Source organism: Symphalangus syndactylus, chromosome 11 (assembly GCF_028878055.3).
Source record: "Symphalangus syndactylus isolate Jambi chromosome 11, NHGRI_mSymSyn1-v2.1_pri, whole genome shotgun sequence".
Classification (NCBI taxonomy): Eukaryota; Metazoa; Chordata; class Mammalia; order Primates; family Hylobatidae; genus Symphalangus; species Symphalangus syndactylus.
The window spans coordinates 24202747-24228988 of NC_072433.2; the positions used below are offsets into that span (position 1 = coordinate 24202747).

A 26242-nucleotide genomic window follows, 5' to 3' on the forward strand; every position below is an offset into this window, starting at 1 on the left:
AAAAGAGTTATAAAGTTCTGTTTTTTGAAGACCAAGCAGTAAAGATTAGCTCTGCCAGAACTTGGAGTAGCCCTTAACCTGCTTACTTGTGTTTGAACTAGAGACTCTCAGAATTAAAAAAAAAAAAAAAAAAAAAAAAAAAAAAAAAGGATAGCTAGGCACAGTGGCTCACACCTGTAATCCAAGCACTTTGGGAGGCCAAGGCAGGAAGATTGCTTGAGGCCAGGAATTCAAGACCAACCTGGGCAATCAAGACCTTGTTCTCCACAAAAAAAATTTTAAAAATTAAAAAATTATCCAGGCATGGTGGCTACTCAGGAAGCTGAATTAGGAGGGTCATCCAGGAGCCAACGGATTTGAGGCGTGGTGCCATTGCACTGCAGCCTGGGCAACAGAGACCCTGTCACTAAAAAAATTAAAAATACATAAATATTAAAAAATAAAAAATAATAATTTTAAAAGAAAGATATATGAGCCGCTGAGCATGCAGCAAGGATTATTCTTATCTGAGCCAGGTTTCCCTTTATGCCTGAAACTAGAAAAAATGCAGGGTGTGTGCTGGATGATTTACAGGGAAAGAGCCATTTAAAAAATGTTTTATATTTTCCTTCTGGTGACTCTAGAAATGAGAGGCAGAGAAAGGGGAAAACTTAAGCTAGCCAAAATATAAACATTTACTAAAAATTCAATCTTTGAAAAAGCATTATTATTTTCTGAAAGATTTCATGTAAACAAAAAAAGAAAAAGCATTATTAATTATAACTAATTATTATATGCAGTCTGACTTTTAATCACAGTAAGCTCCTATTTTCTTGGGATCCAAGCACCCTGCATTTTTATATTTAATTGTGTTAGTATTTTTATAACTTTCTTTACAAAAGTAATAATTTTCATTACCAAAAATTTAGAAACTATAGATAAGCAAAATGAATCTACCTGTATTGTTCATTTTAGCCTACAAGATGACATGAAGAGCAAATATGTGAAAACTTCATTCATACAAACTCTTTTCAGATGGATTATCCAGGGCCAGGAGACAGCAAACCTTCTATATATTTTAATACTATGCAGGGAAAATTAGTGACCCTGACATACTGCTAGATCTATTTCCCATCTAGGGAACTTTCAGGATCATCAAAGACAGGTTAAGTAATGGGAAGTTCTTGATCTAGAGTTGAGAATATTATCAAACCCACTGAAAAAAAAAATGAGTTTCTATACTGTATATGTCCAATCAGTTGAACTAAAAACCCCAGCTATTCTAGATAAGAGTTTACATAACTTTTTAAGAAGGCAGAGAGATCAACTGCTGGCAGATATGTAGGTGAGGGTTGCGCAGGAATTTTTCTGTCTGGAATAAATGTCCAGGGAAGTGGCAGGGTACCATTTTTGTATCAACAGGTAGATGAAATTTGCATAATGAGCACTATAATCAAGAAGAAATGACTCTTGACTACAAATTAAACCATCTCGCTTTCTCTTTAAGAAATAAATCAAAGAAGTAAGGCCAGTCGTGGTGGCTCACGCCTATAATCCCAGCACTTTGGGAGGCCGAGGCAGGCAGATCATGAGGTCAGGAGACCGAGACCATCCTGGCCAACATGGTGAAACCCTGTCTCTACTAAAAATATAAAAAAATTAGCTGGACGTGGTGGCATGTGCCTGTAAGTCCCAGCTACTCAGGAGGCTGAGGCAGGAGAATCGCTTGAACCCGGGAGGCAGAAGTTGCAGTGAGCTGAGATTGCACCACTGCACTCCAGCCTGGGCAACAGAGCAAGACTCCGTCTCAAAAAAAAAAAAAAAAAAAAAAAGAGAAGTAAAACTGGGAAATCAGAATAATATCTGTGGACTGTATTAATGTCAATATCCTGGTTGTGATACCATACTAAAGTCTTGCAAAATGTTACAAATGGGAGAAGAGTACAAAGGATCTCTATCATTTCTTACAACTACATATGAATCTACAATTATCTCAATAAAAATTTCCATTAAAAAAGAAATCAAATGAAGGCCAAGCACAGCGGTGCATGCCTGTAATCCCAGCACTTTGGGAGGCCAAGGTGGGAGGATTGCTTGAGCCTGGGAGTTCATGACCATCCTGGACAACATAGTGAGATGCTATCTCTCTAAAAAAAAAAAAAAATCAAATGAGATCCCTTTATACTAAAGAGAAATGTGTAATAGATATATGTATTTACACACACAAACACACACACACACACACACACACAACACACACGACCATAGCAGCATTATTGATTACAGTCCCAAACTGGAAACAGCCAAACAACAGAGTATGTACAAAATGAGATATAATCATATAATGGAATCCTAATCTGCAATGAAAAAGAACGAACCACTGCCACACACACAACACATGAGAATGCAACATGTTGAACTGAAGAAACCAGACACAAAAGAATATATACTGTGAAATTTCCATTTATAAAAAGTTCAAACACAGGCAAAATGAATCTATGCTGTTATGGTAATACAGTGGGTACCTCTGGGGATGAGGAAGAACCAGATGGTGGTTATACAAGTGTGTTCACTTACTACAGTGACATCTTATGGCTAAATCTCAAAAATATAGGCAGTACGTAAAGTAAACTCATAGAAACACAAAGTAGAATGTGATTGCCAGGCACTGGGAAAGGAAAAAAAGGGAATTTGTTTAATAAGTATAGTCTCATTTTTGTAAGATGTAAAAGTTCTAGAGATCTGATTCACAACAATATTCAATATTCAATATTTAAAACAATTGAATTGTACACTTAAAAATGTTTAAGATGGGCCAGGTGCAGTGGCTCAGGCCTGTAATCCCAGGACTTTGGGAGGCTGAGGCAGGGGGATCACCAGAGGCCAGGGGTTGGAGACCAGCCTGGGCAACACAGCAAGACCCCGATCTATATTAAAAATAAAGAAGGCCGGGCGTGGTGGCTCAAGCCTGTAATCCCAGCACTTTGGGAGGCCGAGGCGGGTGGATCACGAGGTCAGGAGATCGAGACCATCCTGGCTAACACGGTGAAACCCCGTCTCTACAAAAAATACAAAAAATTAGCCGGGCGTGGTGGCGGGCACCTGTAATCCCAGCTACTCAGGAGGCTGAGGCAGGAGAATGGCGTGAACCCAGGAGGCGGAGCTTGCAGTGAGCCAAGATCGCGCCAGTGCACTCCAGCCTGGGGGACAGAGAAAGACTCTGTCTCAAAAAAATAAATAAATAAATAAATAAATAAATAAATAAAATAAAATAAAATAAAAATAAAAAAATAAAGAAAAAAAATTGGCCAGGTGTGGTGGTGCACACCTGTAGTCCCAGCTACTTGGGAGGCTGAGGCAGAAAGATTGCTTGAGCCCAGGAGTTCGAGGCTACAATGAGCTACAATCACACCACTGCACTCAAGCCTGAGTGACAGAGCAAGACCCTGTCTTTAAAACAAACAAATGTTTAAGATGGTAGATTTCGGCTCACACCTGTAATCCCAGCACTTTGGGAGGCTGAGGCAGGTGGATCACTTGAGGTTGGGAGTTTGAGACTAGCCTGGCCAACATGGTGAAACCTTATCTCTTCTGAAAATACAAAAATTAGCTGGATGTGGTGGCCCGCACCTGTAATTCCAGCTACTCAGGAGGCTGAAGCAGGAAAATCACTTGAACCTAGGAGGCAGAGGTTACAGTGAGCAGAGTTCACACCACTGCACTCCAGCCTGGGTGACAGAGTGAGACTGTCTCAAAAAAAAAGATGGTAGATTTCATGCTGTTTTTACCATAATATAAATTTTTAAGTAAAATACAATTAAAAATAGAAACAGGCCGGGCGTGGTGGCTCACAACTGTAATCCCAGCACTTTGGGAGGCCAAGGTGGGTAGATCATGAGGTCAGGAGTTCCAGACCATCCTGGCCAACATAGTGAAATACCATCTCTACTAAAAATACCAAAATTAGCTGGGCCTAGTGGCGGGCACCTGTAGTCCCAGCTATTCGGGAGGCTGAGGCAGGAGAATCGCTTGAACCCAGGAGGCGGAGGTTGCAGTGAGCCAAGATCGAGCTCCCATTTTTCACAAGGATGCCAAGTCCATTCAGTGGAGGACAGAACAGTCTTTTCAACAAATGATGCTGGGAAACTGGATTTCCACATGCAAAGGAAAGGTTGAACCCCTACCCCACACCATATTACAAAAATTAACTCAACAACCTAATATAAAATATCAACAACCTAAATATAAAAGGTAAAATCATAAAACTCTTAGAGAAAACATAAGGGTAAATGTTCATGATCTTGAGATTGGCAATGGATTCTTAGATATGATACCAAAAGCATGGGCAACAACAACAAAAAACAGATTTGGACTCCATCAGAATAAAAACTTTTGAGCATCAAAGGACATTAAGAGTAAAAAGACAATCTACAGAATGTGAGAAAATATTTGCAAATCATGTATCTGATCAAGAATATCCAGAATATATAAAGAACTGTAACCTAACAACAAAGACACTCCAATTTAAAAGTGGGCAAAGAGCTCTCTCGCTCTCTCTCCTTCTCACATCCAAATTTAAAAAAAGGCAAAGAACTCTAGTAGACATTTCTCCAAAGAAAATAAATAAATGACCAATAAGAAGACGAAAAGATGTGCAATATCAGTAGTCATTAAGGAAATGAATTCTGTCAGAAAGGGACTCCCCACACCAAAAAAAAAGAAATGAAAATCAAACCATAACGAGACACCACTTTACATCTGCTAGATGGCTACAATTTAAAAAAAAAATCGAAAAATGGGATCTTTCTACATTGCTGGTGGGAATATAAAATAGTGCAGCTGCTGTGGGAAACAGTTTGGAGGTTCCTCAAAAAGTCAAACATAGAATTTCCATATGACCCAACAATTCCACTCTTAGATATGTCCAAATGAATTAAAAACAGATTCACACAGATACTTGTACACCAATGTTCACTGCAGCATTGTTCACAACAGCCAAATGGTAGACAATCCATGCCTATAAACAGATGAATAGATACAAAAAATGTGGTATATACATAAAATATTATTCAGCCTTAAAAATGAATGAAATTCTGATACATACTACAACATGAATGAACCTCGAAGACATTATGCTAAGTAAAATAAGCCAGATACAACTGGACAAATATTGTTGATTCCATTTATATTCTCGAGTAGTCAAATTGATAAAAACAAAAAATAGAACTGTGATTACCAGAGGCTGGGAAGAGGGGGAAATGGGGAGTTATTTAACAAGTACAGAGTTTCAGTTTGGAGTAATGAAAAATTCTGGAGATAGATGGTAGTGATGATTGCACAGCAATGTGAATGTACTTAATGCCACTGAACTGTATGCTTAACAATTAATAAAATGGTAAATAAAAATAAAACAAAACACATTATGCTAAGTGAAAGAAGCCAAATACAAAATGACAAATATTATATGATTCCATTTATATGGGGTACCTAGAACAGGCAAATTCAATGGAGACAGAAAGTAGATGAGAGGTTAGTTTGAGTTGGGGAGAGGAATACGGAGTTATGGCTTAATGGTTAGAGTTTCTGTTTGGAGTGGTAACGAAAAAGTTTTGGAAATAGATGGTGGTGATGACTGCATAACAGTGTAAACATAATTAACGCCACTGAATTATACAACTAAAAATGGTTAAAATGGCAAATTTTGTTATCTATATTTCACCACAATAAAAGAAAGAGTAAAGTTAGGTTTATATATCTATAATTAATATAAACTAAAAATGTGCTTTTGTCTGAATCCTAACAAAACAAGACAGAAGTGTATGGGGGCAGGTTATGCTCAGTAGTCTAGATTAGTTGTCTATACTATTCAAATCTACTAGATACTCAAAAATTCCTCCCTACTTTTTATTAAGTAAACCTAGTAAGACAGTAGATATTTCCCATTTTTTTCTAGGATTTGCTTTGTATTTAAACCTCTTGCGAATTTGCAAAAAAACATTCTTCCAACCTGAATAGCCTTTGTACTTTAACACTAATGGACTCTTTATCTACTTAATATTAATATTATGTACGCAGTTACACAATATTACAAATGAAATGTTTCAAATAAACTACACTGCAACTGAAATTATAAACTGCCAAAAAAGATGAAACAATGATTGTGATCTATTCATTTCTATCTAAGTCAAGCAATAATAATCAAGTGAAATACTTTACGGCTACAAAGGAAATTTGGTAATGTCCTCTTGTGAAAAATTTTATCCAGTTCAACTGTCCAAAGAATATGTGATAGGAGTAGGGGACATCTATTGACTTTTCCTTAAGTTCATTTACTTTACTAAGTATTTTTGGAGAGCAGACAGAAAATCTATGTTTCAACAAAGAAGAGGACAAATTCCTTATGGAAAATAATACTTCCAGATTACTAATTCTATGGAAATAGGGGACTGATGGGCAGAAAAGAGGAGAATGTGAAGAATGGCAGTTATAGAATAAATATCTTGTTGGAAAAAAATTACACAAATTATCTGTAGGTGGAAATTCCACAGTGATGTAATAAAAATATAACAATGGAGATATACTAGAGATCACCTGACTTGGAAAATTAAATCTAGAAACATTAAGATTGAGGAAGTGCAAAATTAGGCCTGGTGATGAAAAGGGGGTCCTCTGGCCAAACAGGTTACCTCGTCAAAATAAAACATGGAGGTTAAAATTTTGGAGAGGACAAAAACTACTTCCTAAAAAACAGTCTGCAGGGCAGAGAAAGATAACAGACCTGGGGGGTGAACAGGAGGAAACGATGCAGGTCTATAGGTATTTGCATTTGGGTTAGAATGAGCCTGATAAGAAAAGGCTGTCACCTAAGAGAGGCAAACCAGCTGGCTGACAGGAATGGTGTAACCTTGGCAGGGTCTGAAGTTCAGGTCTGCAGTCCAAACATAACTTGACATCCTTATCCCCCCAGATGGGGTCCCACTGCACTGATTCTCACAACACCATATGTACCTTCATGATATTTATGTATCACAATTGCAATTATTTATTTAATATCTTTCTTTTCCATCAGACTAGATAAACTCCATTGGGAACAGAGACCACGCCTGTCCCATTCATGGCTGTTTTAGAACACAGCATGGTGCCTGGAACATAATGGGAGCTGGCAGTGAGCACACACACCGCTCACAAGCACGAACACACATGTGAGTGCGTGCCATGCCCCCGGGCAAAATGAATAAATAAATGAAAGTAGATTCCTTGATCAGGTCACCTCACCTGGGCAGTGATAGAGGTTAAATTCTGCATCTTATTTCTCACCTTCCCTAGAACTAACCACTTGGAACCACTCTTGGCAGAGAGCATTCTTTCTATAAAATTATAATGTTAGGCCAGGCACAGTGGCTCGCTTCTGTAATCCCAGCATTTGGGAGGCTGAGCCAGGAGGATCACCTGAGGTCAGGAGTTTCAGACCAGCCTGACCAACATGGTGAAACCCTGTCTCTATTAAAAACACAGAAAATTAGCCAGGCGTGGTGGCGGGTACCTGTAATCCCAGCTACTCGGGAGGCTGAGGCAAAAGAATTGCTTGAACCCGGGAGGCAGAGGTTTTAATGAGCTGAGACCGCGCCACTGCACTCCAGCCTGGGAGACACAGTGAGACTCCGTCTCAAAAACAAATAAATTAATTAATTTAATTTAATTATAATGTTAATTCCACTGGCCAGGCAACAATCAACTTTCTTTTGACCAGCCTTGGAGAAGTACAGTAGGAATTATTAGTCAAACGCCAAAGCTTTCAAAAATATCCTAGGATTGTACCAAATAGAGCCTGCATTCTCAGCAGTCTTAAGGCAAGGCCACTCTATACCTCACACAACAATTACTTGGGCACAGATCTTCCCTGCAAATCCAAGTCATCTAATTTACCTTTCAATCCTTCAAAGCACTTGCCACTTGGTACTCAAAAGATGCTGCAGGAAACAATGCAATTTTGTATTCAATGCAATTTTGTATTAAAAACAAAAATAATCACTAACACTTATTGAGCTCTTTAAGCCAGGTAACATGCCATATCAGAAGTCTATATATGCATTATTTAAATTACTTGTCACAACCACAACTACCCTGTGAAGTATGTGCTATTATCTCCATTTTACAGAGGGAAAAGGGCCTTTACAGGGCTTATTTCCACAAGGTTCCACAACTATTAAGTGGTAAAGTAGAAAGCTCAACCAGACACTTGGACCCCAAAGCTAATACCCAGCCACTAGAGAAAATGCTTTCAAGTCAAAAATAGCAAACAACCCAATTTTAAAAAGGGCAAGACCAAACAGATACTTCATAAAAAGGCATATATAAATGGCCAATAAGCCCATGGAAAGATACAACATCATTAGTCATCAGGAAAATGCAAGTTAAAACCACAATTGTATACCATTACACACCCATTACAATGGCTTTTTTTTTTTTTTGAGATGGAGTCTTGCTCTGTCGCCCAGGCTGGAGTGCAGCGGCGCAATCTCTGCTCACTGTACCCTCCACCTCCCAGGTTCAAGCAATTCTCTTGCCTCAGCCTCCCAAGTAGCTGGGACTACAGACATGCACCAACACACGTGGCTAACTTTGTATTTTTAGAAAAGACGGGGTTTCACTATGTTGGCCAGGCTGGTCTCTATCTGCTGACCTCGTGATTTGCCCACCTCAGCCTCCCAAAGGGCTGGGATTACAGGTGTGAGCCACAGCACCTGGCCAACCACACACCCATTAGAATAGTTAAAAGTAAAATAACTGACAAATACAATGTATTAAGGAAGATGTGAAGAAAGTGGAAAACCTACATTGTGGTGGGAGTATAAAATGATACAAACACTTTGGGAAATGCTCTGGCAGTTGCTTAAAAAGTTAAACAGACATATAACCTAGTAATCTCACTCCTAGCAATTTTACTACTAGGTATTTGCCCAGGAGGAATAAAATCATATGTCCACACAAAGATTACATGACAGTTCCTAGCAGTTTTATTCATAACAGCCCCAAACTGGAGACAACCCAAATGTCAATCAACAAGTGAATGGATAAACAAATTTTGGTATGTTCACACAATGAAATCATAAGTTACAAATCACTGATAACACAGAAAAAATAGATGAATCTCACAGATATACTGAGCAAAAGAAGCTAGACAGAAGAGTACATACTATAGCGTTAGAAATAAAATCAGTGTGTATGGGGACAACACTGGTAGAAATGTTCTATACAGTTATGTGCCACATAATATGGTCAACAATGGACCATATATATGATGGTGGTCCCATAAGATTATAATACCATATTTTTATTGAACCTTTTCTATGTTTAGATGCACAAATACTTGTTACTGTCACAACTGCCTACAGGTTTGTACAGGTTTATAGCTTAGGAACAAGAGACTATACCGTACAGCTAAGGTGTGTAGTAGGCTATACTACCTAGGTTTGTGTAAATATACTCTATGATGTTCGTGAAGGGGTAAAATCAACTAATGATGCAGTTCTCAGAATGTACCCTCATTGTGAAGTGACTCATGACCGTATATTGATTGTGATAGTGATTATACAGATGAGACATTTGTCAAAACTCACTGAACTCTACATTCAAAATCTGTATATTTTATTATCCCTACATTTGATTTCAATTAAGTTGATTTAGAGAAAAAAATGTGACAGCAAAATATTGATAAACCCAAATGTTTATCAACAGGATACTGCTTAAATAATGATCCATATAATAAATCCTATGCAGCTGTGGTGAAGGAGGAGGAGAGATGCCAGTTATTGCTATGGAAAGATCCCTGAGATATACAGTTAAGTGAAAAAAGGCAAGACACAGATCAGTGTGCACAGTATGTTATCTTTTGTGTAAAAAAAGAGAAACTACATTCACTTTGGCTTGTACAGGCAAAAAGAAACTAGAGGGATACACAAACAATGGTAGTTAACTTTAGGAGGCAGTGAAACTGGGCAGAGAGGAAGGTGGCTTTTCACTATATACCTGTTTGACCTACTTAAGAAATGAAAAAATTACCTAGGTTCCAGGAAAGGGGTATCTGTTCTAACTTCCCTATATCACATTCCTAATCCTTCCAAATTATATTTAAAATGTGAATGAAGCTATAAAACAGACTTAATTCCATACTCTGCAGCCATGAAAAACATTGAGGCAGATCCTAGGGTACAGTTAAGAGTACAGGCCACAGGCCGGGCATGGTGGCTCAGGTCTGCAATCCCAGCACTTTGGGAGGCTGAGGCAGGCGGGTCGCCTGAGGTCAGGAGTTCGAGACCAGCCTGGCCAACATGGCAAAACCCGTCTCTATTAAAAATACAAAAATTAGCCAGATGTGGTGGCAGGTGCCTGTAATCCCAGCTACTCAGGAGGCTGAGGCAGGGAGAATCGCTTGAACCCGGGAGGTGGAGGTTGCAGTGAGCCGAGATCGTGCCATTGCACTCCAGCCTGGGTGATAGAACGAGACTCTGTCTCAAAAAAAAAAAAAAAAAAAAAGAGTACAGGCTATAGGGTCACAGTGCTTGAGTTCAAATCTCACTTGTGCCACCTAACTTTATGACTCTGTGAAAGTTACTCCTCTGCTCCTGTTTTCTCATCTCTAAAACAGGTTGTTGGGAGGCTTAAAAGAGAAATTACATGTAAAGCACTTAGAATAATAAGCACCCAATAAACACTATGATGACTACAAGGGCAAATCAACTAATAGAATACTATGACTCTATTTCTGTATATATTTGTACATATTTGTATATATAAGTATACACATGTTTGCACATATAAGTATATGCATGGAAGATGTAGTATTCAAACAAATTACTGGGATTGAAAGAGTTTAGCCTACCCTAACTTAAATGTGTTCAGAACACTTAAACATTAGCCTACAGTTGGGCAAAATCACCTAACATGAAGCCTATCTTACAATAAAGTGTTGAATATTTCATGTAATTTATTGAATACCACACTGAAAGTGAAAAACAGAATGCTTGTATGAGTACTCACATATCACTTTCACACCACGGTAAAGTCAAAAAATTTTAAGTCAAGCCATAGTAAGTCAGGGACTGTCTGTAAATTGCTTCAATGTCATCCCTCATCTTAAAACATGTCAGTGGTTTTCTATTACCTTTTAGATCAAATCCAAACTACCTACCAGACCTTGCATGTCCTGGCTCCTCCCTAGCTCTCTGGCCATTCTTGTCCTTCATTCACTATAGACACAGCTTCTTTCAGTCCCACTAATGTGCCAAACTCTTGCTTGACTTCAAATGCTGCTGGAATGCTCTTTTCTGTATTCTTTCCAAATCAGGTTCATGACCATCAGCTCAATTAAAAGTTATCTTCTCACAGAGGCTTTCCTAGATCACTCTTATTAAATTAAATCTTTCCTGATTTTTCTTTCTCATTTGTTTTCTTCATAAAAGTGCCATAATTTAAAATTATTTCATCTGTCTGCTTTGGTTTTGACTCCTCTAGAATGGTAGCTTCAAGAAGGCAGTACCATGGGATTTTTTTGTTTTGTTTGTTTTGAGACAGGGTCTCGCCGTCACCCAGGCTGGAGTGCAGTAGTGCTGTCTTGGCTCACTGCAGCCTCGATGTCCTGGCCTCAAGCCATTCTCCCACCCCAGCCTCCTGAGTAGCTGGGACTATAGGCTCATGCCATCATGCTCGTCTAATTTTCATATTTTTTGTAGAGATGGGGTTTCGCCATGTTGCCTAGGCTGGTCTCAAACTCCTGAGCTCAAGTGATCTGTCCACCTTGGCTTCCCAAAGTGCTGGGATTACAGGTGTGAGCCACTGCACCCAGCTTTGTTTTGTTTTTAAGACAGAATCTCACTCTGTCACCCAGGCTGGGGTTCCACGTTTATTTTTATACACCACCAGGGCCTACTACTATACAGAACTTAACAAATATTTGTTGGGTTAATAAAATGTTATACCATTTACGAGATGGGTCCTAAAGTAATATTCTCATTTATGGTGACAGTTTCTAAAAACACATACAGGCCGGTGCCGTGGCTCACACCTGTAATCCCAGCACCTTGGGAGGCCGAGGTGGGCAGATCACTTGAGGTCAGGAGTTCGAGACCAGCCTACCTACCATGGTGAAACCCCATCTCATAAAAACTAGCTAGCTGTGGTGGGAGGGACCTGTAGTGCCAGCTACTCCAGAGGCTGAGGCAGGAAAATCGCTTGAACCCAGGAGGCAGAGGTTGCAGTGAGCCAAGGTAACGCTACTGCACTCCAGCCTGGGCGACAAAACAAGACTTCATCTCAAAATAAATAAATGATTAAATACACATATAAAGCTTTAAAATAGGGCTGGGCATGGTGGCTCATGCCTGTAATCCCAGCACTTTGGGAGGCCGAGGAGAGTGAATCACCGGAGGTCAAGAGTTCAAGCCCAGCCTGGCCAACATGGCGAAACCCTGTCTCTACTAAAAATAGAAAAATTAGCCGGGCATGGTGGCATGCACCTGTAATCCCAGCTACTCAGGAGGCTGAAGCAGGAGAATCACTTGAACCTGGGAGGCGGAGGTTGTAGTGAGCCGAGACCATGCCACCATACTGCAGCCTGGGCGACAAGAGCGAAACTCCGTCTCAAAAAAAAAAAAAGCTTTAAAATATCACAATGTTATTTCAAGTTACTCTTTTGACAAATGGCTATTTATACACAAGTCAATGGCTTCCAAATTTTCACTTGTAATACCCAGTAAGAAAATAATTTTACACTGCAATCCAGTAAACACCATATACATGAGATATTATAGGCCAGGCACAGTGGCTCATGCCTGTAATCCCAACATTTTGGGAGGCCAAGGCGAGAGGATCACTTGAGCCCTGAGTTTGAGGCCAGCCTGGGCAACATGATAAAACCCCATGTCTACAAAAAAATACCAAAAAAATTAGCTGGGTGTGGTAGTACATACCTGTAGTCCCAGCTACCTGGGAGGCTGAGGCGGAGGATTGCTTGAGCCCAGGAGGCAGAGGCTGCAGTGAGCCAAGATGGCACCACTGCACTCAAGCCTGGACAACAGAGCCAGACTGTCTCCAAAAAAAGAAAAAAAAAAAAAGACATTATATATAACTGAACAAAGTTTCACAAAATTTTACCCTTGATAAGAGAGATGCACTTTGATATTTTCTATTCAATGTCATAAGATATTACAATCATTTTTATGTGATTTTTCTAAACTACTAAATAGTGGAAAGATAATGACATGTACTACTTTCATTCATGATTTCAGTAACTCATGAATGCACTGATTCAAACAATGCAAAATTAATCTGCTAGGGAAAGACAATTCAATTATATTACCAATTCTAAACTACCACATTCAAACTCCAGTATCACACTCTAACCAGGCATTAATCAAAAAAATGGTAAGCTACAGACACAGGACACTTAGATTAGGAACCTCTTGCTAAAGGAGGGGCCCCGAAGTGACATCAGATTGGAAAGAGAAGGATGAACACCAATGTAAATCTTCCCTCTCTCATCTAATAGCAACCCAATTCTTGAAGACTCATAAGCCAAAAACTTTGGTGTTACCCTTGACTCCTTTTTCTTTCATTCCCCAAATCTGGGACATCATTAAATCCTATTGGCTCTTCCATCACAACATATCCAAAATCTGACACTTGTTCTGGTACAACCCACTATCTCTTGCCTAATTACTAAAACAGCCTCCTAACTGGGCTCCTCAATTCTGCCCTTGTCCTCTTGAGAAGGCAAAGCCAGCTGGACTTCCTGGGTGGAGTGGGGACTTGGCAAACTTTCGTGTCTAGCTAGAGGATTGTAAATGCACCAATCAGTACACTGTAAAAACACACCAATCAGCACTCTGTGTCTAGCTAAAGGATTGTAAATGCACCAATCAGCACTCTGTAAAAATGGACCAATCAGCGTTCTGTAAAATGGACCAATCAGCAGGATGTGGGCAGGGACAAATAAGGGAATAAAAGCTGGCCACCCCAGCCAGCAGCAGCAACCTGGTCCAGTCCCTTTCCACACTGTGGAAATTTTGTTCTGTCACTCTTCACAATAAATCTTGCTGCTGCTCACTCTTTGGGTCTGTGCCACCTTTAAGAGCTGTAACACTCACTGCGAAGGTCCATGGCTTCACTCTTGAAGTCAGCGAGACCAAGAACCCACCAGAAGGAACCAATTCCAGACACACTCTTCCTTCAGTCTTTAACTATTCAACCACTGTGGCCTCCCAGACTGTTCCTCAAACATACCAGACATCCTCCCATCTCAAGGCATTTGAACTTGTTTCCTCTGCCAGGAATGGTCTTCCTACAGATATCCTCATGGCTAGCTCCTTTACTTTGCTCCTGGCCTTTACTTAGTCAAATTCATAAAGTTATCTTGCCACCATCGCTAAAATTTCAAACCCTCCTCCTCACACCACATACGTATTCCACAGTCCTCTTCCCTGTATTATTTTTCTTTTTTTTTTTCTTTTGTGATGGAGTCTCACTCTATCACCAGGCTGGAGTGCAGTGCCACAATCTTGGCTCGCTGCAACCTCCACCTTCTGGGTTCAAGTGATTCTCCTGCCTCAGCCTCCCAAGTATATGAGACTACAGGCACATGCCACCACGCCCAGCTAATTTTTGTATTTTTAGTAGAGATGGGATTTCACCATGTTGGCCAGGATGGTCTCAATCCCGACCTCATGATCCACCCGCCTCAGCCTCCCAAAGTGCTGGGATTACAGGCGTGAGCCACCGTGTCCAGCCCCCTGTATTATTTTTCTTCTTAGCACTTACCACTACCTAATGTAGTATATATTTTAGTTATTTACTCTGCTTATTGTCTGCCTCTTATGCCATGTAATCTCCATGAGGGCATAGCTGTTTATTCACTACTAAGTCTCTAGCACCTAGAACAGTGTCTGGAACATCATAAAGGCTTAATAAATATTTGAATAAGTAAATGAATGAATAGGCTTGGAATGAACAAGAAAACAGAATAAATAAGAATAGCTAATTAGGCTGAGCACAGTGGCTCATACCTGTAATCTCAGCACTTTGGGAGGCCCAGGCAGGAGGATCCCTTGAGCCCAGGAGTTCCAGACCATACTGGGCAGAAGGGGACATAGTGGGACCCCAATTCTTTTTTTTTTTTGAGACGGAGTCTGGCTCTGTCGCCCAGGCTGGAGTGCAATGGCGCAATCTCGGCTGACTGCAACCTCTGCCTCCCAGGTTCAAGCGATTCTCCTGCCTCAGCCTCCTGAGTAGCTGGGATTATGGATGTGCGCCACCATGCCCAGCTAATTTTTTTGTATTTTTAGTAGAGACAAGGTTTCACCATTTTGGTCAGGCTGGTCTCGATCTCCTTACCTCGTGATCTGCCCGCCTCGGCCTCTCAAAGTGCTGGGATTACAGGCATGAGCCACCACACCCAGCCAGTGGGACCCCAATTCTACAAAAAATTTTTAAAATTAGCCAGGTGTGGTGGTGCACACCTTTTCCCAGCTATTCGGGAGGTTGAAATGGAAGGATCACTTGACCCCAGGAGACTGAGGCTCCAGTGAGCCGCACTCCAGCTTACTGGGTGAAAGTAAGACCTTGTCTCAAAAAACAAAACTGCAAGTAAAGAGCTGTGGCTCAAGCTCCAAGAGAAACCTTGGCACATTAGTGATGTCTCTGGCTATATCAGCATGTGGTTGAAACAGGTTAGTTACTTCTGGAATCTTCACGGAGGGAAAAAAAAGAAAGAAACAGGTTAGCAACTATTACTTGAGACTGAATTAATGCTCTCTGTAAGGGCTGTATTCCCTCCAAGCTCACCATCTATTCTGAATCAATCAAGAAAAAAAAATGGAGGGAAATAAAACCACAAATGAAAAACATGATTTTTTTTTTCTTTGTTTTGAGACGGAGTCTCGCTCTGTCACCCAGGCTGGAGTGCAGCAGCGCCATCTCAATTCACTGCAGCCTCCGCCTCCCAGGTTTAAGCGATTCTCCTACCTTAGCCTCCCAAGTAGCTGAGATCACAGGTGCCACCACGCCTGGCTTATTTTTGTATTTTTAGTAGAGACGAGGTTTCGCCGTGTTGGCCAGACTGGTTTCGAACTCCTGAACTCAGGTGATCTGCCTGCCTGTGCCTCCAAAAGTGCTGGGATTGCAGGCATGAGTCACTGCGCCCGGCCAAAAAACTTGATTTTCTCCCCATTATGAACCACGCTTTAGCATGAAACTTATTATGAAGCAAATACCAGAAGTCATAGCTAAGGCTAGAATTTTGAAGTAATGCTATGCAGACAAGAGAAATCAAGGGATCTGTCAAATCTGCTACTAATTGATTGTATGACCAGGATCTCTCTGAACCTGTTACTTGTACCTCTGTTAAAATAAAAATCACTACTATCCAAGTCACCCTCCACTAGCTGTTTTGAAAGCCCTTTTTTTTTTTTTTTGGAGTCTTGCTCTGTCGCCCAGGCTGGAGTGCAATGGTGCAATCTTGGCTCACTGCAACCTCCGCCTCCCAGGTTCAAGTGATTCTCCTGCCTCAGCCTCCTGAGTAGCTGGGATTACAGGCGCCCGCCACCACGCCCAGCTAATTTTTGTATTTTTAGTCGAGTCGGGGTTTCACCATGTTGGTCAGGCTGGTCTGGAACTCCTGATCTCATGATCCGCCAGCCTCAGCCTCCCAAAGTGCTGGGATTACAGGCGTGAGCCACCGCACGTGGCCGGCAAAGCACTTCTTTTTTTTTTTTTTGAGATGGAGGCTGCTCGGTCCCCCAGGCTGGAATGCAGTGGCGCAATCTCGGCTCACTGAAAGCGCCGCCTCCCGGGTTCACGCCATTCTCCTGCCTCAGCCTCCCGAGTAGCTGGGACTACAGGCGCCCGCCATCATGCCTGGCTAATTTTTTGTATTTTTAGTAGAGACGGGGTTTCACTGTGTTAGCCAGGATGGTCTCGATCTCCTGACCTCGTGATCCGCCCGTCTCGGCCTCTCTAAGTGCAGAGATTACAAGCGTGAGCCACCGCGCCCGGCCGGAAAGCACTTTTAAAAGCATAAAATGCCATACACCATACAAATGCAAGAAGTTAGTAAATTCTGAGTTTGTTAAATTATTGTTCGCTATTAAGATTTACTAAAAATAATGTTCTTTGGGGGAAACTTTTAAATTTTAAAAGTTTTTAGAATTAAAAGTCAGGATGCAGAGATTTCTCTTTTAGGCCCCAAATTAATCGAAAAAATATTTCACCAGTATATTTGCTTCAGAGAAATAGAAGTGAACTTTCACAAGTCATTAATATATTGCTCAAAATAAAATGATCACACACACACACACACACACAAAACCAATCTTTAGTGTCTGCATATCACTACTTGCCTGGGGTTGGGAGAGAATCACTGCAAAGGGAAAGGAAGCTTTTTAGAGTGATGGAAATGGTTTATGTCTTAACATGGATGGATACATTTTTCAAAACTCATCAAAATGTACATTTTAGATAGGCACAGTTTACGTATGTACATTACACCTCAATAAAGTTAGTTTAAATTTTTAAAAGTCTATCCTGTTTCCTTAATTAAAAAAAAAATTAGTTGCACCATAGTCTCAAAGATAATTTTTAAAATGAGATCTAATGCAACAGGCTTGAAGATTAAATAAAACAGTCTTGAATATTTAAGAAAAATGACAAAACATGAGTCAAAGACAAAAAAAAAAAGGGTTGATTTATGACTTTCTGGCCTCAAGGTCAACTCAAGATTGGGGGAAAAAAAAACAGTGGAGGCATAATCAAAATGGGGGAGCGTGTGGAGAGAAATCTCAGCTTCTACTCTAGAAGACGAAAACCAAAAACGGTATTACTTCAGAAGGCACACTGGAAAAGCACAGATGTGGGTGCACTTCAGACCTAGGTTCAACGGATCTAGGCCGTTAACTCTATGGCCCTGAGAGTCCTCAACCCGTGAGGCTGTTTCGCTTTCTGTAAAATAAAGATAATGATGGCTTAGAGTTTAGCTGAGCACACAGCAAGTGCTCGACACATAAGTAATACATGATATTACATAAGGCACCAGAACTCGGAGCTGACTGGAAATGCATGCAAACTAAAGCCCTCCCCCAATCCCACCCCAGTTTCCCTCTGAGGGTCGTGATCCCTTTCGTACGCCTTATCGCCCCCAGCCAAGCCCTCCTTCCTTCCCACATACCCTCCATACAGCCTTTTCACCCCTCGCCCCAGCAGCTTCAGAGGCCTCCCGCCTCCCAGGCCCCACCTCGTTAAGGAAGCGGGTGACATCGTAGACTCGCCCATGGATCACAAGCCACAGTTCCTTCAAGGAGTTGCGCTTGGCCACCTCCTCCAACCGGTAATAGGTGACTGAGGTCTCGACTTCCTGCCCTTTCCCATCGCTGCCGCTAGCTTCCGCAGTCGCCATTGAACCGGACATACCGCCTCTCCACCGCTAACTGAGATTCCGCGACTACTTTCCTTGAGAGCCCGCGCTCAGCCTTCCTCGGCTTCCGTAACGAGGGCCCATAAGGCCTTGAGACGGTTCCTAGCAACAGCCAATCAAACTTCCGAATAGTTCCTGGTTCGTTTTCTTTTCACCAATGAAGCGAGTGGCTCAGTTCGAAATCCCGCCCACTCCTCTCCCGATCCTCCAGGTGAAAGTCTGGTTCGAGGTCCAACTAACCAATTAGGGTCGTTCAGCCCCTCCAACCTCGCCAATCAGATACCGCGATTTTTGGACTGGCGCCCAAAAGAGGCGTGCTGACAGGTGTCACCTCAGGAGAGGTTCCACTTCGCTCAGCCTGTGGGCCTTTAGGGTATCCACTGTTCCGCTTCCCTTCCCATCGCTGTGGCTTTCTCCTGAGTCTCAGGAAGCTCGTATACCCTACACTACCGGCGCAGCCTGTATCCCAACCCTGATTTTACATCTTTGCTGCCTCCAGGTAGTGATCTGGCCAATCCCGTCTCTCCTCAATTTCCCCATCAGTAAAATGGGCTTGATAAACGCTCTTTTACAGGGGGGTTTGCCTTTTTTTTTTTTTTTTGAGACAAGGTCTCGCTCTGTCGCGTAGGCTGGAGTGCAGTGGCGCGATCTCAGCTCACTGCAACCTCCGCCTCCCAGGTTCAAGCGATTCTCCTGCCTCAGCCTCCCGAGTAGCTGGAATTACAGGCATGCGCCACCACGCCCGGCTAATTTTTGTATTTTTAGTAGAGACGGGGTTTCACCATGTTGGCCAGGCTGGTCTCGAACTCCTGACCTCAGGTGATCCGCCTGCCTAGGCCTCCCAAAGTGCTGGGATTACAGGCGTGAGCCACCGCGCCCGGCCCGGTTTGCCTATTTTAATGAGAGTGCCTGTAAAGCGCTTGGCGCATAGTAATCGCTAAACATGGTAGCCGATTAGAAAGGCAATTGCTGTCCCTTGGGACAGCAATTCGGGGTAGAATGTGAAGTATCCCACGTTTCTAACACCATTCAGAATCCGATTTTCAAACGAATTCTGTGATGATCAGGATCAATCGGCATTATTTTAGTCTCTACGTGATCTAAAATAGAATTGAACTCAACTGCTCTCCGCTAGAGGTCCCGGCACTTTGGAATTCCAAGTTTGGTTAAGGTGCAGCGTTGTGCGCCACTTTTTAACTGCCATTGTAACTGACAGATTGCTCTTCCTATAATGCCATTTTCATCCTGTCACTCTCGCAGTTTACCATTCAGGGCTCTCCACAATCCATTCGCAACCTCTTTCACTAACATATAATATTTTCCACCACTCCCTTTATAAGCCTGTTGCACCAGCCCCGACTCCGAAACCTCCTGGTTTAAAACCACATCCGTGGTCATCCCAGGTCCACCGAGTTAATTTTAGATCACGTAGAGACTAAAATAGTGCAAACTGATCCTGATCATCACAGAATTCATTTGAAAATCGGATTCTGAGTGGTGGTAGAAACATGGGATACTCCACATTCTACCCTCAATTGCTGTCCCGAGGACTCCTCTTCCTTTCAAAGCCTACTTACTGGCTTTTCAAGTTCCTCTTCAGTTTCTTCTATTTTCAAACTTCTTCTCCTACCGTTTTGAGCTCCAGTTGGTTCCATCCCTTTGTAGTACCTAAGAAAGCATATTACTATTTTGGGAAACCTGCTAAGTCTATAAATTTTAACTTTACGTATTTTACATCCCTAGTTAGACTGACACTATGAGAGCAATCTCACAAGATTCTTAGGATCCTCCACAAACTCTACATTCAAATATTTACACTTATTCCAGACATTTACTATTTATTGTTACAAGTCTTATGATAGGCATTGAGAGTAGAGAGATAACATAAGAAACAAAATCTCTGAAAGAAATAAAAACATGTACAGGCTGAATGCGGCGGCCCAAGCCCCGTAATTCCAGCACTTTGGGAGGCTGAGGTGGACAGATCACTTGAGCCCAGGAGTTCAAGACCAGGCTGGGCAACATAGTGAGGCTCTTGTCTCTTCAAAAAATACAAAAATTATCTAGGCATGGTGGCACACAACTGTAATCCCAGATATTTGAGAGGCTGAGATCCGAGGATGGCTTGAGCCTGGGCAGTCGAGGCTGCAGTGAGGTATGATCACACCACTGTGCTCCAGCCTGGATGACAGAGCGAAACCCTGTTTCAAAAAAATAAATAAATAAATAAAAATAAAAAATAAAAAAATTACAAATTCTAGTACTTAAGTGATACATACATGTAACATTTTATTTGAAAATTTTTTTAGAATTTCAAATAAGCAAGTTACAAAAATAATACAATGAATGACCGTATACTTTTAGCTTAGGTTTACCAATTGTTAATATTTTTCAGTATTTGATTTTTTCCATATTATTTTGATCGTTGTTGTTAATAATGCTGAACTATTTCAGATATCACCACCCTTTACAGCCAAATAATTCTACATGTATCTTCTAAAATAAGAATATATTGTCGGCCACCCACCGTCTGGGAAGTGAGGAGCGCCTCTGCCTGGCCGCCCCGTCTGGGAAGTGAGGAGCGCCTCTGCCCGGCCACCCATCATCTGGGAAGTGAGGAGCGCCTCTGCCCGGCCACCCCGTCCGGGAAGAAGTGAGGAGCGCCTCTGCCCGGCCGCCCCGTCCGGGAAGAAGTGAGGAGCGCCTCTGCCCGGCCACCCATCGTCTGGAAAGTGAGGAGCGCCTCTGCCCGGCTGCCCCATCTGGGAAGTGAGGAGTGCCTCTGCCCGGCCACCCATCGTCTGGGAAGTGAGGAGCGCCTCTGCCCGGCCACCCATCGTCTGGGAAGTGGGGAGCTCCTCTGCCCGACCACCCATCGTCTGGGAAGTGAGGAGGGCCTCTGCCCGGCTACCTATCGTCGGGGAAGAAGTGAGAAGCGTCTCTGCCTGGCCGCCCCGTCTGGGAAGTGAGGAGTGCTTCTGCCCGGCCGCCCCGTCTAGGAAGTGAGCAGCGCCTCTGCCCGGCCGCCCCGTCCGGGAAGAAGTGAGGAGCGCCTCTGCCCGGCCGCCCCGTCCGGGAAGAAGTGAGGAGCGCCTCCGCCCGGGCGCCGCGTCCGGGAAGAAGTGAGGAGCGCCTCTGCCCGGCCGCCCCGTCTGGGAAGTGAGGAGCGCCTCTGCCCGGCCGCCCCGTCCGGGAAGAAATGAGGAGCGCCTCTGCCCGGCCGCCCCGTCCGGGAAGAAGTGAGGAGCGCCTCTGCCCGGCCACCCATCGTCTGGGAAGTGAGGAGCGCCTCTGCCCGGCCACCCACCGTCTGTGAAGTGAGGAGCGCCTCTGCCCGGCCGCCCCGTCTGGGAAGTGAGGAGCGCCTCTGCCCGGCCGCCCCGTCTGGGAAGTGAGGAGCGCCTCTGCCCGGCCACCCACCGTCTGGGAAGTGAGGAGCGCCTCTGCCCGGCCGCCCCGTCCGGGAAGAAGTGAGGAGCGCCTCTGCCCGGCCGCCCCGTCCGGGAAGAAGTGAGGAGCGCCTCTGCCCGGCCGCCCCGTCGGGAAGAAGTGAGGAGCGCCTCTGCCCGGCCGCCCCGTCCGGGAAGAAGTGAGGAGCGCCTCTGCCCGGCCGCCCCGTCCGGGAAGAAGTGAGGAGCGCCTCTGCCCGGCCGCCCCGTCGGGAAGAAGTGAGGAGCGCCTCTGCCCGGCCGCCCCGTCCGGGAAGAAGTGAGGAGCGCCTCTGCCCGGCCGCCCCGTCCAGGAAGAAGTGAGGAGCGCCTCTGCCCGGCCGCCCCGTCTGGGAGGTGAGGAGCGCCTCTGCCCGGCCACCCATCGTCTGGGAGGTGAGGAGCGCCTCTGCCCGGCCACCCATCGTCTGGGAGGTGAGGAGCGCCTCTGCCCGGCCACCCATCGTCTGGAAAGTGAGGAGCGCCTCTGCCCGGCTGCCCCATCTGGGAAGTGAGGAGTGCCTCTGCCCAGCCACCCATCGTCTGGGAGGTGAGGAGCGCCTCTGCCCGGCCGCCCATCGTCTGGGAAGTGAGGAGCGCCTCTGCCCGGCCACCCATCGTCTGGGAAGTGGGGAGCGCCTCTGCCCGACCACCCATCGTCTGGGAAGTGAGGAGGGCCTCTGCCCGGCCACCTATCGTCTGGGAAGAAGTGAGGAGCGTCTCTGCCTGGCCGCCCCGTCTGGGAAGTGAGGAGCCCCTCTGCCCGGCCGCCCCGTGTCTGGGTAGAAGTGAGGAGCTCCTCTGCCTGGCCGCTCCGTCTGGGAGGTCTACCACGGAGGCCAGAAGCAATGTGGGGGCTGGACGTGGTGGCTCACGCCTGTGGTCCCGGCACTCTGGGGGGCGAGGCGGGTTGATCACTTCGGGCTAGGAGTTCGAGACCAGTCTGGCCAACTTGGCGAAACATGAAGAATACAACAGACAAACCAACCAACCAACTCAATGACAACAAAACAGGTCTACCCTGGAGTCATACTCTAATTTTTTCTATTTTCCTCCCTTTCTGATCCTTTATCCCACTTTCTTTTTCTTCCTCTTCCTTCTCCCTCTTCTTTGTCAAATAGAGGATTGAGTTATTATCACTGATCCATATAAAGTCCCTCTCTCATTTATTTTAACTCCCACCCCCATTTCTATTCCCCGACTTCCCATGTGCAACCTTCCTAATATGTTTGATACGCATCTTTTTGTTTGTATGTATTTTTAGAAAATGTTTATTGTTTTTGTATGCAAAAAAAATTAATAAAAAAAATCTCCACCAAAAAAAAAAAAAAAAAGAACATATTGTTACATAACTGCAGTATGATTTTCAAATTCAGAGAATTTAACATTCACACAAAACTATTATCTAACATACTCTCCATATTATTTTCCATTATTGCATTCATGTCCTTCATGGAATTTTAGTGTGCCTGTATGACCCAGGATCCAGTTCAGGATCATGTATTGCACTTATCTAAGTCTCTTGAGTCCCCTTTAATCTGGAACATTTCCTTAACTTTGCTTTTGCTTTCATGACATTGATATTTTTAAATAGTATAGCCTCAAATTGAACTTTACACTGAAAAATTATTGTGACCTAAATATTTTGGTTATAAATTTATATTTACAATTTATAGCACATGTTAGCCAGAAAGTCTGGCTTGGAATACCTGTCCCTGCCACTCACAAACTTGGTGACCTTGGGCAGGTTTCTTAGCCTCTTTTTTTCCATGTGGATACCCGCTTGTTCCCGCACCATTTGATGAAAACGCAATTCCCCCTTGAATTGCTTTCCTGTCTTTGTCGAAAATTGATTGATCATATAAGTATGGTTCTTTTTCTGAACTTTCTACTCTGTTCCGATGACTTATTTGTTTCTCCTTGTGCCAATTCCACAGTCTTGATTACTGTAAGGCATTAAATCAGGTAATATAAGTCTTATAGCTTTGCTCTTAACTTTTGAAAATTATTTTTGCTATTCTAGATCTTTTAGATCTTTTGTATTTCCATATACTTTTTTTTTTTCACTCTCATCACCCAGACTGGATGGAGTGCAATGGCGCAATCTCAGCTCACTGCAACCTACACCTCCCAGGTTCAAGAGATTCTCCTGTCTCAGCCTCCAGAGTAGCTGGGATTACAGGGCCCCACCACCACACTCGGCTAATTTTCATATTTTTAGTAGAGAAGGGGTTTCACCATGTTGGCCAGGCTGGTCTCAAACTCCTGACCTCAGGTGATCCGTCCACCTCGGCCTCCCAAAGTGCTGGGATTACAGGCATGAGCCACCATGCCCGGCCCTACATACAATTTAAAATCAGCTTGTTGACCAAGTGATCAAATTAAAACATCTCCATAATAAATCATGTTGAAAGCATGTACCCCCTGGTGTGATGTGATGAAAAGGGCATGTTGCCACTGTGGCATTCTTCCACAAAACCCATAACCATAGTCCAAGCATGGGAAAAACATCAGGTAAACCCAAACTGAGGGACATTCTACATAATGCCTGACCAGTACTCCTCAAAACTGACAAGCTCATAAAAAAAAAAAAAAAAAAAAAAAAAGGAAAGATTGAGAAATTGTCACAGACTCAAGTAAACTAAGGAGACATGACAGTTAAATGCAGTGTAGTATCCTGGACTGGATCCTAGAACAGAAAAAGGGCACTAGGGAAGAACTAGCGAAATCCAAATAAAACAGTAAGGTACCAGTGTTGATTTCTTACTTTTGACAAACATATTATAGTAATGTAAAATGTTATCATTATGGAAAATTGAGTGAGTATACAGAAACTCGTTGTATTATTTTTGCAACTTTTCTGTAAATCTAAAATTATTACAAAAAAAGGTTATTATTTTTTTGCTGGCTCATGCCTGTAATCCCAGCACTTTGGAGGGATTACAATCCTCAAGGATTGCTTGAGCTCAGGAGTTCAAGACCAACCTGGACAACATAGCAAGACCTCATCTCTTTTTTTTTGAGACAGAGTCTCGCTCTGTCACCCAGACTGGAGTGCAGTGGCATGATCTCGGCTCAGTACAACCCCCGCCTCCCGGGTTCAAGCAGTTCTGACTCAGCCTCCTGAGTAGCTGGGATTACAGGTGCCCACCACCATGCCCAGCTAATTTCTTTGTATTTTTAGTAGTGACAGGATTTCACCATGTTGGCCAGGCTGGTGTTGAACTCCTGACCTCAGGCGATCCGCCTACCTCGGCCTCCCAAAATGCTGAGATTACAAGCGTGAGCCACTGTGCCTGGCCTGCAAGACCTCATCTCTTTAAAAAAAATGTAAAAATTAGCTGGGCATGGTGGTGGGCACCTATAGTCCCAGCTGCCTCGGAGGTTGAGGCAGGAGGATTGCTTGAACCCAGGAGTTGGAGGCTACAGTGAGCTATAATTGTGCCACTGCACTGCAGCCTGGGTGGCAGAGTGAGAGCCTGTTTCTAAAAAAAAAAAAAAAAATCAGCTTCTTAATTTTACAAAAGCACTTATAGATGAATTTACAGAAAAAAGACACCTTAAAAACCTTACATTTCATCAACCATTTACTTCAGTTTAGTTTGTAGTTTTCAATGTAGACATCTTTAGCATCTTTTATTAAATTTATTTCTAAATATTTTGTTTTTTAATGCCCCTATAAATGAAATTATTTCATTTTCCAATTGTTTGCTGCCAGTCTAGATAAATATAATTGATTTTGTACATTGACTTACTATCTTATACCTTGCCAAATTCACTTATAGTTCCTTTAATTATTTTATGGATTTCTTAGAATTATCTATGTAATATTTATGTCATCTGCTAATAGAGACAGCTTTGCTTCCACCTTTCTTCCTAATCTGTATGCCTCTTTTTTCCTTGCCTTATTGCACTGGCTAGGACTTTCAGTCCAGTGTTGAATAGAAATGGTGAAGTAAGCATCCCCGTCTTGTTCCTAATCTTAGGAGGAAAGCATTCAGTCTTTCACAATTTAGTATAATTTTTCAGTAGATGCCTTTTATCAGCTTGAGGATCTTGAGGATCTAGTTTCCTGAGTTTGTTTTATTTTTATTTTGTTTTTATTAAGAAAGGGTGTTGAATCCTGTTGAATATTTTTTCTTTTCTTTTTTTTTTTGGTTGTTGTTGTTGTTGTTGAGACAAGGTTTTGCTCTGTGGTCCAGGCTGAAGTGCAGTGGCACAATCACGGCTCACTGCAGTCTCAACCTCCCGGGCTCGCAAGCAATCCTTCCACCTCAACCTCCTGAGTAGCTGAGACCACAGGCTCACACCATCACACCCGGCTAATTTTTGTATTTTTTGTAGAGACAGGGTTTTGCCATGTCACCCAGGCTGG

General features: G+C 43.1%; 1 protein-coding gene across 1 annotated transcript in view; it reads right to left on the reverse strand.

Annotated features, from left to right (window-relative positions):
• The window catches only part of CYB5B (cytochrome b5 type B), a 39882-nt gene extending 21005 nt beyond the window's left edge, over positions 1-18877 (reverse strand). The window contains exon 1 of the mRNA XM_055297801.2: positions 18260-18877. Within this exon, the coding sequence (XP_055153776.1) occupies positions 18260-18433 (174 nt within the window). The 5' untranslated portion in view covers positions 18434-18877. The remainder of the gene's footprint in view (positions 1-18259) is intronic.
• Between the last annotated feature and the right edge of the window lie 7365 nt (positions 18878-26242).